This window comes from Blennius ocellaris (assembly GCF_963422515.1).
Source record: "Blennius ocellaris genome assembly, chromosome: 5".
Classification (NCBI taxonomy): domain Eukaryota; kingdom Metazoa; phylum Chordata; class Actinopteri; order Blenniiformes; family Blenniidae; genus Blennius; species Blennius ocellaris.
In genome coordinates, this window is record NC_137654.1 from 16,912,061 (window position 1) to 16,925,441 (window position 13,381).

Sequence of the window (13,381 nt, forward strand, 5' to 3'; positions counted from 1 at the left end):
CATTGGTATGAATGTGTGTGTGAATGTGATTAATGATGTAAAGCGCTTTGGGACTCCTCACACAGGCTTTATAATAGAATTCCATTGACCATTCATAATTCTAAGTTGGTTTTTTTAAGAAAACCTGTGATGACAAAACGAGAAAATTTTTTGTTTTTGTTTTGATGGCTGCTTATATCCTGCTAAAACGCTTCTCTTCACACTAATGTGGGCAAAAGCTGCACCCAGAAGCATGCATGTTTCCTATTTTCATGCCATTTCAGAAGCAATGAGGTTGCTCGCTTCCACCACAGCTTCAGCGATCTCTGATAAAAACCCTTGTTGTCATCTCTCGTTCACTTTTTGCTTTCAATGTTGCATTATCAGCTGTTTTGGAGCTAAGACAGTTAAAACAAGAAGAAGAAAAAAGCCTAGTGGGTAGCTTAGGAACAGTAGTTACATTTATGCCTTGTATACACATTTTTTTAATTTCCGCACATTAAGGTTGAAGTGATTTCATGACAATTCCACAACCATGTAATGAATATAAGTCCATTAAATGAAGTCATATGCAGGTTGAAGCAAAGACGCTGACATGTCGGACCTTGCTGCTGATATCTTCATTTATGGTTTCCAAACGGTATTAATCCAAGTTTGAATCTGATGAAGTACCGGCACACGCCCAGACACACAGTCACTCCTCTCACATCCTGCACAATAACAGCTGTCAAATAGACACAGTGTCTGTCAGTCAGCTGTCAGAGCCGGGCTTGTCTCCTTTCAGCTTTATTGTATCCCTTAACCCCTTCAGGGCCAGAGATCCTGCACTGGGGCCTGGACCTCTGGCACCCTTCACATTGCGGGGTTAAACCCTCATCAGTCGCTTTGTTCTGAAACTTTAAAAGATGTGTAAATGTTACTTGTGAATCTCCTCCAGGAATTAAACTATTAGAGTACATTGGTTGGAGTTATGGGTTTTTCCATGGGGTTTCACAGATTATTGACGAGTGCAGTTTGTTCAGTGGTGTTGTAGCTCTTACCCCCTTCTGCTCCCCCGACCCCTCGCCTTCTATTGTTCAAACGGTCTCAATGCACAGAGCTCATTTTCATAACTACATCAGGCCTGCCAGCTTGAACAAAGGCCTGAATAACAGCTACCGTTGGATTTAAGAATCAAGGCGCCACTGAGGACAGGATTTGTATTTTAACAATACACACACTCCTCTTTACTTACAGTCTCACAACAGGCAGAAAACACAGAAATACAGAGTTGTGGTTGCAGCTGTTCTTGCCGCCACTGTGTTAACAGTTGGTCAGACTAATTAGACATGTGATGTTCTCACAGGAGGTGGATCGTCTGGAGCAGCTCCAAAGCAAGCTCCACACCTACACGTCGTTTGGCCTGCCCAGGGTGCCGCGGCAGCTCTCCTTCCACCAGGACTCCTGGGAGGAGGAGGAGGAAGAGACCAACCTAGCTCTGGAGGACAGCTGGCAGATGCTACTGGATGACTCAGAGGTAGATGATGATAACGATGATAGGATGGATGTACACACAAACATGCACACCCTCGTTAACATGAAGCTTTCTCTAACCTCTTGCACTGACATTAACCACCATCGCTCTTTAACCTTCACCTCATAGTAACCTCGACACTAAAATCACAGTTTGACCCTGAAACACATGTGAAACCTGAATTTCAGTCCCACAGATGGCATGTGCTCACATTTTTCCAGTCCCACACGCACATTGCAGTTTAGATACAGACAATAAAGTACATTTAAATGCATGTGATTTTCTATCTATTCACATTCGTCGCACTTAAAATCAAATATTTTTGATTTGTTCTTTGTGAGGTTAACTTATAAGTCATGAAAATCAATGACAAAATATATCAAAATATATACTTATAGAAAAAAGTAAACTAGTGAATGTAATTTTCACAAAATAATTGTTAAAAATGTGGTAAAGTTTTTACTTTATACAATATGAGTAGAAGCAGATGTTAATGTAATCCTATTTTTCTGCAGATGTAGTCAGTGTTTCTCTTTATAAAATTCCCTCCAAACATCCTGCTGACGGTTATTGGCCTGGCTTTTTTCTTCCCTATCATTAATCTTTGTCATAGTTACCCTGAAGTTTGCTTTCCCGTAATAATACCTATAAAGCACTTTATTGCAGCGAGGAACTGTAGATGCTTATGTAAATGATAATGCTGGTTGCGTACCTCTGTCATAGGCTTGCATCTGTTAATGTGTACAGAACTAATCTGGAGAGTCGCCCCGAGCTGCTTTGTGAGCCCTCATACTGTCTGTTGCATAACGCTGATAGTTTCGGCTGCTCAGCATTTCACGACACGACTTTCGGGAAAAATATCAGAGCTGCCAAGAAGTTTATTCTTTATTTCTGTGTCACGACCTCTTTATTTCATGGAAAAACTCAAACACATTAATGAACAACAAATCAAATAACACCCTGCGACAGCAAAATACACTGCAAAGTCAAAAAGATCAATCACTGGGAACATAACTTTTAAAATAACTCGTTCATCACAGACTTATCTGTGTGCTAAATCTTTATTCCTTCGTGACTCAGTGAATACTAAGAAATTGTTAAGCACATTAAAAAAGACACAATAATATACTTCTAATATAATCATGATATTAGTGAGGGTATAATTGGTTTATACCGCACCTATGTCACAATTTTGAGCAAAATTTTCTCCAATTTATCGTGCGCATCATAATGCTGAGCACGGCTGTCCTGTTATCAAATGCAGGAGTCTCAAACTCAACGGGGACTGGGAGACGTCATCATCACCACTTTATTTAACTTTTTTTTCATAATTCATATAACTGCATCACTCAAGTGTGCTGCTATCAGTGTTTGAAAAGCGTGGAGTGATTTCTCCTAATACCTCTCCACATATCCTACGTAAGCAACACGTCTAAATGTTTTGTTAAACGGTCAATTTTTTTCCTGAGATTGCCATTGCTGGTTTACAGTGGAGAACAAAACTAAACTTTAAAAAAAAAATAGTAGTCTCAGTTGCCGATATTGTTTAATAAGTCTGGCTGGATGGGGCTTAAAGTTTTCATGAATAAACAGAAGTGTCATTTAGTTTTCTGGATATGACTTAAAGAGAAAAGCAGGGGCTAAAGTTCAAGTTGTCACATGTCAAACACGCAGAAGAAATCAAAGAGAAGAAACTGCAGGTAAAAGGAAGTAGACAAATAACATTGCATTTCACTAGCATGAGACTATGTGTGTTTGTATAGTACTATTTCTGTTTAACCAGCAGAACAGCTTTGAATGTCATTGATAATCTTATTGGTTTTTTTTATATCTTTTTGAAAGGAGAAGCTGGTGATGAAATAAGATTTTAAAAAGTTGAAATGGTTCACTTCCAAGAATTGGACAGCCTGCTAATCTTTATGCTTTCTTTTTTTTTTTACATTTTGATAAATTATTTGAACAGCTTTTGCGATTCAAAGGTAATAATACGATGTCTTATGTGTGTCGGGTAAACTTCACTCTTTCTTGTGTTGTTGTGATTTCTTCTCAAAGCACACATTATGGAAGGCATGCTAGGACAAATGAGTCTGCACTGACTCATAAGATTCATTTCTGTGTGCAGATGCTGACCAGGCGGCAGTTCCACCAGCAGGAGGCGATATGGGAGCTGCTGCAAACCGAGGCTACCTACATAAAGAAACTGCGTGTCATCACTGATGTGAGTGCACAGAGGGCTACTGTAGTCTGCTGGTGTTGTGCAAGATGAAATGGCTTCTGTACCAGAAAAGATAAGATGCACAATGAACTGTTTATTGGAGCTTGAAAGAAAAGGGTTATCTCTGCATGTTGGGAAAGCGTTGAGCCTTGATGCCTTATCGTGAGTCCAGCATCATGTTAAGATTGACTTTGTGTTCTGTCCCGTGCAGCTCTTCCTGTGTGGGCTCCTGAACCTGCAGGAGAGCGGCCTGCTGACCGAGGTGGAGCCCGCCAAGCTGTTCAGCAACGTGCAGGAGATCGTCCGCCTCCACACTGCGCTGTGGAACCAGGTCATGCTGCCCGTCCTGGAAAAGGCCAGGCAGGCCCGGGCCCTGCTCGACCCCACCGACCTGCAGCACGGCTTCCGGACGGTCAGTCTCGGCTCAAACTGCGGAAAAACAATATTATAAAATCAGTTTATCACACTTTGACCCAGGTGGGGGCATCATAAGTTCCACGGGCTACATTGGGCCGAATGAAAGCTGAATAAAAATTTGTGAACATAATTCATGCATAAAACACTTCATAACGTTGAGAGAACTATAACCATTAAAAGTACTAAAGAGAGACCTATCTTAAATTTACAGTGCATCTGGAAAGTATTCACAGCAATAATGTTTTACAATTTTTTTTTATGTTACAGCCTCATTCCAGTCTGAATTCAAAATGTTTTTTCTCTCATGCACTGTATCAATGTTTGATGGATACTTGTCACTGCTTTTTATTTATAAAGCACTATAAAACAACCACATCGACAAAGTGTGAACACAAAATGTATAACAATAATAGTTTTATACTCCTGAGGGGTCAGGCATTTTTCTAAAAACACCCACAGTTATTAAAAGTTTGTCTTACTGTATAGGACAACTAGAAGGATTGATTTTATTTTGAAATTAGACACACAATTTTTAAGAAATCTCAAACAAACACAAACAACAGAAAGAAAACATTTGTTGACGCTTGCATGTAAGGATATTCAGTTATCAAACTTGTGCATGAGAATTTAATCTGTTTTCCACCCATCCTGATGCAGCATTATTCCTGACGCCTGCCTTTGTCTGTGTGCTCAGTTTGGCTCCCGGTTCCAGCCGTACATCCGTTACTGCATGGAGGAGGAGGGCTGCATGGAGCACATGCGCACGCTTCTCAGGGACAACGAGCTCTTCAGGACCTACGTGACGGTCGGTTCTCTCAACACGGATGCCTTCAGCGCGTGGCCTCCATTGGCACGTTTCTCACGTCTATGACTCCTTTCAGTGGGCAGAGACGCACAAGCAGTGCAATCGTCTGAAGCTGGCCGACATGCTGGCGAAGCCCCACCAGAGACTGACCAAATACCCCCTCCTACTGAAGAGCGTGCTGAAGAAGACGGACGAGTCGTCGGCTCGCGATGCCGTCAACAGCATGGTGAGGGTGTAGAAAACACAGCGCAGACACTGGATTTCTCATGAATTACAGTCTTTTAATAGCACATATGAATGTAACATGGAAAAAAAAAAAAAAAGAACTCACCTTCAAGATTTAAAAACATAAAAAAAAAAAAAAGCCTACAAATCTATTGCAAACCTTAAATAATTTGATTCAACTGCCAATGAATGTGTGCAAAAAGTCAAAATTGGTGCAGGGATCTGGGATGCAACACACCTATAAAATACTATTAATAGGCATAACCACATACAAACTAAATGTATTCATAGAGAAAAATGGCCATATTGAATATGGTTTTACTTTATTTTTTGTTAATTTAATGTACGGATGGCTGTGTGGATACCATTCAAAGATGGTGGCCCGGCTGAGCAGGATCTCGGCGAACGTGTGTTGCTCTGCTGACTGTGAGGGGTTGGCTTCTTCCAGCGGCCGCAGAGAGCGGCCGCTGATTTCCTCTGCAGGCCTGATGATCTGTAGAGCTTTTTATTTGCCTGCAGCCATCCCTTGGAGATGCAGGAAGTGTGGATGCTCGGTAGATCACAGCCAGCACCTTCCTCTCCACGTAGTTCCTCCTCAGCTCTCTGAGGAAGGAAGTTCACTGTTTTCTCTTTATTGGGTTGTTTGATGTCTGTGAAAAGTCGTCGCACAACGCGTCCATCTTGAAGAATTTTTGCAGCTGTGGCTGTTTCCGGTATATTGGGGCAGTGATGGCTCACAGGAGGGACAAAGCTGAATCCAGACGTCCGTGATTGACATTGCCCTTGACTACAGCCTCCGATAAGTACATGTTGGTGTTTTTGCTCCATAAGGTGGTCGCAGTGGAGGACTTCATCAACAGCGTGGAGTCCCAGATGCGACAGCGTCAGGAACAGCAGAAACTGGCCACCATCTCTGCCCGTATAGACTCCTACGAGGCGGTCGAGGGCAGCAGTGAAGAAGTTGAGAAGGTCAGGAGTGATCTACAAGCACTTGCAGTCTTTGCACGTTGTCAAAGGCCGAGATTCACGCTGCTTTCTCTTTGTCTTTCCACCATCAGATCCTCAAGGAGTACAGCCACTTCGACCTCATGGCTCCCATGAGAGGGATTTCACCGGAGGAGACGCGGCAGCTGCATCTGGAAGGAGCTCTGAGGATGAAAGAAGGGAAAGACAGCAGGGTACGAGGCTGACTCACACACAACGGCCTCTTATCTCACGAGAGGCACCTGTATCTCGTGACACGACTGCTTCACTTTTCACATAAAACCCGTAAAGCATTACGAGGCTTGTGTCATGTCTGAAAATGGTTAATTTCCCCCACAGATGGAAGTCTACTGCTTCCTGTTCACTGATCTGCTGCTGATCACCAAATCAGTGAAAAGAGTGGAGAAAGTCAAAATCATCCGGCAGCCTCTGCTCATTCACAATGTCATATGCAAGGAGCTGAAAGACCCCGGTGAGTGTGTGGCTGCATTTTATGAAATTCCATGTCCTGTCATCAATTATCTTTTTTCCCCTTCTTTTTAGTAATCTAAAAGAAAATACAAACAAGAACTTTCTTTTAGATTTAATAATGCCTTTATTTCTGCTGTAGGTTTATTCATTCTCATCTACCTCAATGAGTTCAAGAGCGCAGTGGCAGCCTACACTTTCCAAGCCAACAGCGCCACCCAGGGGCGAAGCTGGATTGATGCAATTTGCAACGTCCAGGTTAGGAAACCACCTCTCATCTCATTGGTTTTCACAGTTTACAAGTTTGATTTCTTTTGTTCTCTTTTCAAATTCTTACTGAGAATGAATAACTGTTCACACTTCAGAACCAGCTGCAGAGGCTTCAGACCGAGGAGGTGGTTCGGCAGCAGAACAGTCTGAAGAGATGCACGGGGGGCGACGAGGAGGAGGAGGAAGATGAGAGCAGTAACTCCACCACCAGCTCGCCGTGCCTGAGGCACAACGACCAACAGAATTCCAGGTACACTCACTGATGTGCAAATGAGTATCAGTGATAATCCACATCAGCGGAAAGAATTGGTTGATGATAAAAGCAATTTTGCCCATTTAACAAATGCCTTAAGAACTAAATGCTGTGATGTCAGCTGAAGTTACAGGTAGATGATCTTGGCGTAAAGAGTCTGTTGTGGCTCTATCTGCATACAACATACTTTTGCATATTGTTCTGACTTCACCGTGTGTGCGCGTGCGTGCGCTATTATTCAGGCTCAATTAAACAGCCACACTCTTCATATAGGTTCTTTTATTATTGAAGTAAAACCAAAACATTTCTGCACAGACAAACCCACATTGAGAAATGTGTTTTTCCTGTTTGTGCCAGCATTCTGAGGTGAAACATGAAGAGTTGAACCATTAAATGATCCTGTCCTTTCAGTCTATCAGATGGTTCCACTGAGACCCTCTCAGTGATGGACATCGAAGAGTCGGGGGAGCGCCAGGAGCCTCCTGCCTCCAACATGAATGTCACTGGATCTTCCACGAAAGACTCTGAAGCGGCTGCGCTGTCCGAGCGGTCCGAGGTCAAGGAGTCCTCGAACCCCCGCAGGGTCCACTCCGCCATCTACTCCGAGCACAATCATGAGCCGGCGCCAGACCCTCAGTGTCGCTCTCTCTCTATGGACAGTGCCTATGGTACGCTCTCTCCAGAGTCCCTCCTGAGGGAGCTGCAGCCACAGCCCGGCCAGAGTGAGGGTGAGGAGACGGAGGAGGAGGAGGAGGAGGAGGAGGAGGAGGAGGAAGAGGAGGAGGGGGACAGGGAGGGTCCGGAGACGGAGCACGAACAGGCTGATATTGAAGAAGAAGAAGAGGAGGATGAGGAGGATGCATCGCTGGGGTCCCAGCTGTCAGTGGTTCCGTCCTCCTCCAAACCTCGCCGGTGGCCCCACGTTCAGTCTCGGGTCCCTTGCCTGGAAAGGTTGTCCTCTCTAACCTTCTCCCGCTCCGAGGACAACCTCCTGCAGCGGGTCCACACGGAAACGCCCGTCTCCCACACACACTCGCTCAGCTCCGAGGGGCAGGAACAGTCGCAGCACGCCGACAGGGACGCGGCGTCGCTGGCGCACAGCAGGAGCCTGACAGAGCTGGGGCAGGACTGCAGAGAGCCCTTCTCCAGTGACCCGGACCAGCCCGAAGACTGCTGCTCAATCAGCCTGACCTGCGATAAACTCAGCGCCACCCTGAGGCGGGCCGAGGCCCTGCACAGGCCGGGGTCTGTCACCTTCGAGGACAACAAGTCTTCCAGCAACAGCTCCGACGGGGAAACGGCTGCTTGCGTAGATAAGACCTGTGAGTCAGCGGAGATGGCTGACTCGGGGGAAATGTCGCCCAAAAAGAGGAAATCTCCAAACCAGCAGCACAAGAAGCTGACACTCGCTCAGCTGTACAGGATACGCACCACTCTCGTCCTCAACTCCACACTGACGGCATCGTAAGTCTCAACTGCTGCCAACCTGGGCTTAAGAGCCACAAAACCATGAAAACAGCCTGATATGATACAAAAAAAATCTTATGTCCTGCGTTAATGTCATGACCAGTGTTATATTTCATAACAAAAGTTGGTAATAAAGTTGTAAAATGACTATGGATTACCAAGAAAAGTAACAACTTAGTTTAGAAAGCAACTGAGATTAACTACAAATATTTCAACATTATATTTACCTTATTAAAAAAAAACACATGAATTGATCCACAAGATTCTCGTGTTTATTGATATTAAGATTTCCTCTTGTTATAGCATATAAGATCCTTATCACACACTCCTACTGCTAGTTTGTTTTTACATTCTGTAAATGTACCTTCCTTCTTTGGAGAAAAACTAATCGCTATACGTTTATTATCCAGCTGCCGCCGCAGCTTGTTAGCTTAGCACAAAGGCTGGAAACGGGTCTGATTGTGACCATGGAACAATAAAATCTCAAATCATATCGAAAGATTTAATGTGCTCCCCAGTTGTTAAAGTATTGTATGAAGCTTGTGAAGAAAAGTGCCGATTTTTGAAAAGCAGTATTTTAGGATTTTAATAAATCTATTGGAACATGTCGTGAATGTTTGTATTAATGCAGTTGTTTTTTTTGTTTGTATTTCCAGGGAGGTATAACCACTCTTCCAAAATGACAAACCGGTAGCACCTGGACAATAATAAACAACACTTGTATGGATTACATTTCTTACGACATGAATGCACTCTCTCTCTCTGACTGCCTTCTCCCTTCCGGATGCGTTTTTTGGGGGGGATTGACATTGACTGTACATTCTGAAAAACAACAAATCCCCTTTTTCGTTTAGATTTTTTTTTTTTTTTTTTATTTCTATTTGTTGTTGCATTTTGATTTCTGCATTTCTTCAATGGAAGGGAGAGGCAAAGAGATGGTAACTGCTTGCACTTTGCAACACAAGTAGCATTAATGGAGGGGCTGGGACTTCAAGGTGGACTGGGGGTTTAGGTTGCGAGGGGTGGAAATGAGCTGCGCCCCCTACAAGAAGAGGCAGAAGTGGACGTCCTGAAAACTTAATGGGAGCCAAATCCTGTACCTCTCCTGAGTCAAAGAGTGGCAAACTTGAAATGGCTCTTTCCGCGTGACTTTAAAATAAACGGAGCACCGAGGACGACCTCCTGACACTTGTACTACTCCTGGTTTGCTTCAAGAAAAGAAATTGCACAGTTATCTTTGTAAAGTAGAAGAATCACTAAGGAGTGAATTTACATTTACAGTCACACAGTGAATTTGTGTGTGTGTGTGTGTGTGTGTGTGTGTGTGTGTGTGTGTGTGTGTGTGTGTGTGTGTGTGTGTGTGTGTGTGTGTGTGTGTGTGTGTGTGTGTGTGTGTGTGTGTGTGTGTGTGTGTGTGTGTGTGTGTGTGTGTGTGTGTGTGTGTGTGTGTGTGTGTGTGTGTGTGTGTGTGTGTGTCCTGACTGAACCAAATCTGATCTCCGTCTTGCGCTAACGCGACCCAAAGATGGACAACCTGTGTAGCCCAAAGACAAAGTGGTCCAATGCAGCCAATCACAGCCACATAGAAGGATTTGGCTCCTTATTCATCTTTCAATTGGTATGTTCAACTGATAAGATGCTTCCTTGGATAAAGGAAAAGAAAAAAAAAAAAGATACGGATTATGGGTGACTTGTGGATTTTCCAGCACTACATATATTATTGCTTGAGGCATCAATGTATGAAAGCCACACAGAAAACCTGAGTTAAAGTGGAAAAAAAAGATATTTACCTGGGTTGTTGTTAGGTTGGCAACTTTAACAAGAGGTTAAAAAAAGGTTTGGGGTGGATTTTCTTTAACGAGTGAATCTGCAGCGCTTTAGTTGAAAGGTTTTTGTCCGGGAAGATTAAAAAGAAATTAACATTGGCTTTTCAGATGAGTCGTTATTAACCTTACTCCAAGCATCGTCCCCAAACCAAGTAGGTTAACTCTGTTTACTTTTAGTTTTATTTTTTGTTTATGTGTTATATTTATTATGCCTGCTATGTTTTATATATAAGATATTGTTTATATTGTTTGCTTCCATGATTTGTACATTTTTTTGATGTAGTCTTAATAATTTGTTGTTGTTTTTTTCCTTGCAAGGCATTAATGTGCTATGAACCAAAATTATGTGTTCCCTCTTTCAGGAATGACTTTAAAGTGTCTTACACAAATTCAAAAAAAAGAAAAAGCTAAAATAATTTACAATCCTTTTTTTTTTTTTTTAATGGTTTAATCCGATGTAATGGAGTGAAAGGCTGAACCTAAATGGCATCGCATTAAAAAGAATAAACAGCACAAACTGCTCTTACTGTTCTTTTTCCTCTTATGTTTGTGACAGGGGTCGGCACAAGGTCCCGGGAGGTGAAAGCGAATTATAGCGCAGAGGTGGTGGAGGGGTTTATAGGGGGGGGGGGGGTTACTTCAGTTCAGGGGTACCATACAGACGGTCTGATCTCAAATTGGCCAGAGCAGCAAAAGGAGAACCCAGGGCAAAATTATCCTAAAAACATGTTTAGACTGGGAGGTGTACATAGAGAAATCCATGCATTCACATGTAGAACATGCAAATTTCATATTTAGGTCTAGCCTGGTTTTGAACCCATGATTTTCATATTTCACATTGAAATGTAAATCTTTCCTTTAATTTTGTGTGCAAATGCATTCGGAAATCTCCCCAGACTGGCTGCATTGCTTTCGCTTTCAGGTGGTAGATATTGGTGTTGTTTTGTTTGTTACTAGGATAACTGGGTAATTTGATACAGTTTCATCACATAGTGATGTCATTTTTAATCAGACCTGCATTATATTCTGGATGCAGAGCAAACCTTCGACTTTTCATGTAATCTGGAAATTCTGAATGAATTTTTCAATCTAAACTGATGAGCTAATGTTTCATGTGCCAAGTCATAAAACAATACATTTGGAGACTGATATAGATCATGTTCTGGATACTAAATCCAGCGTAAAGATCCATAATGCAATACTCGCAAAAAGTTTGGGATATTCGGCTTTCGGGTGAAATTTCAGGATGAACCTAAAATCCACTATCGCCTTTGCAGGTGAACGTAATGTGACCGTCTCCAATCTTTTGAATGTCCAACCCTTCAATGTTTCTGTACTTTTTGCACAACTTTCTGTTCTTTAACATCAAAATGTATCTGTTTTAATTGTGACTGATCCTATATATTTCCTGCTTCAATTAGAATTGGTATTTAAATAGTCTTCCTCATCATGCTGTTTACGTGTTGACATCATGCGACCAAGACAAGAGCCTAACAATTATTGAAGAGTATCTCGCCATTGAAGGCTTCAGACGGGATGTTCTCAGAACGAAGTGGCCGCTCATGTCTTTGTGTCACAGAATGTCATCAGCAGGTTAAACAGATGCAGAGAGACAAGATGATAACTTGCATGACTCACAGTCAACTTCAGCACTGATAAATTGATTTGTGTTGTATGTGTTGAGTTCATTCAAAGATAATGTTTAATTCTGATTTAAAGGTTGCCATGGATGCTTTTTTTAATGTAATGTGTACACATAAACCACTTGGTGAAAACAAGACTTTAGCTGTTTTTAAATGTTTGTCAAAGAAATTCTACTTTTATTGCAGATTATTTTGCTTTTTAAAGAAAAAAAAAAAGGCGTATAAACCACGTTGTGTTGACTGATTTAGGCTCAACGAGTATTCATCTGTTCACTTCAGTTTCTGGGAACTGGGTGAGAACATGTTACCGGGTGCAGCTGTCCGTCTGAGCCTGCCGTCTGCGTCAGCTTCCCACAAAGTCCAGCTGAGTGGATCCTGAGCGTGTCCGTCAGAGCCGGGGCCCTTCTGGCCTGCGGCAGCGCCATAGCCTAGGTGTATTTACAGGTGATTATATCAGCTAATCGGTGGATTACAGCATGTTGAGTCCACACAAGCACCTAAGCTGCAGGGAAAAGACAGTACAGTCTTGTGGGATTTTCAGTTTAATCTGGCCCCTCGGAGAACAGCGGGCCCCTCCCACTCTCACATCTGGCCAGTCGGGATTTACTGTTGTAATCCTTGATTCTAAAACAATTTTATTATGCTTTACCGCCGATATGCTGGACTTTAATTATTAAAATGCAGCTTTCTATTCTAGCCATGAATTAATTACACATCCTTGTCCTATTAGCCTCTATTAAGCAACTAATGGGGCTTCACCGTGGTGAGTGATGTCTGCAGGTCAGCTGCAGCTTCATCCAAAAAAAGGTCACAGGGCTTCGACCTTTCACCAATATGGAGCCTCTAACGAATGCTGCATCTAAGAAAAATATGAAGAGAATGTAAGTAATTAACTAAATCCTGCAGCAATTGAAATTATTGCAGAGCGCAAAGTTCTGTGCATGCAGCTGGGGCAGTGGAGGGTTAACACCACTTGCTGTGGCAGATGTCAAAAACCATGCTGTAAAAATGTCTGATTAACACAAAGGGGCACTTTGGCAAATCCTGATTATAGAAGCACTTTCATTTATTAAACTCTGGCAATCCCCCTGTACTCTTTCTGAGCGGGGATTAAAATCAGGTAGACACCATTGTCTATCTAAACAATCCCTCTTTAAGCTCTGGCTGTTTCCCCGGTGCCCCAGCCACCAGGCCCGGCCCACTCGCCCGGCTGGCTGGCTGTTTGCCTGCCTGTAATCTCAGTAGGGGCTTATAGGTCACTACTACCACTACACATTCCCATTCATCAGCATCATCCCCTTTAAAGGGACTAGGTG

The 13,381-nt window shown here is 42.8% G+C and overlaps 1 protein-coding gene across 3 annotated transcripts in view; it reads left to right on the forward strand.

Moving 5' to 3' along the window:
* The window catches only part of plekhg5b (pleckstrin homology domain containing, family G (with RhoGef domain) member 5b), a gene marked incomplete at its 3' end in the record, with an annotated part of 91,253 nt that extends 80,309 nt beyond the window's left edge, over positions 1–10,944 (forward strand). For 2 of the 3 annotated variants that reach the window (XM_080497011.1, XM_080497013.1), the window contains 12 exons: positions 1,325–1,495; positions 3,615–3,710; positions 3,919–4,119; positions 4,819–4,929; positions 5,006–5,155; positions 5,986–6,123; positions 6,213–6,332; positions 6,478–6,610; positions 6,749–6,864; positions 6,972–7,126; positions 7,541–8,593; positions 9,253–10,944. In XM_080497011.1, the coding sequence (XP_080353137.1) occupies positions 1,325–1,495; positions 3,615–3,710; positions 3,919–4,119; positions 4,819–4,929; positions 5,006–5,155; positions 5,986–6,123; positions 6,213–6,332; positions 6,478–6,610; positions 6,749–6,864; positions 6,972–7,126; positions 7,541–8,593; positions 9,253–9,262 (2,454 nt within the window). Of the gene's footprint in view, positions 1–1,324; positions 1,496–3,614; positions 3,711–3,918; positions 4,120–4,818; positions 4,930–5,005; positions 5,156–5,985; positions 6,124–6,212; positions 6,333–6,477; positions 6,611–6,748; positions 6,865–6,971; positions 7,127–7,540; positions 8,598–9,252 lie in introns of those variants that run through there. The other variant, XM_080497012.1, reaches the window with a different exon arrangement.
* Positions 10,945–13,381: the final 2,437 nt, after the last annotated feature.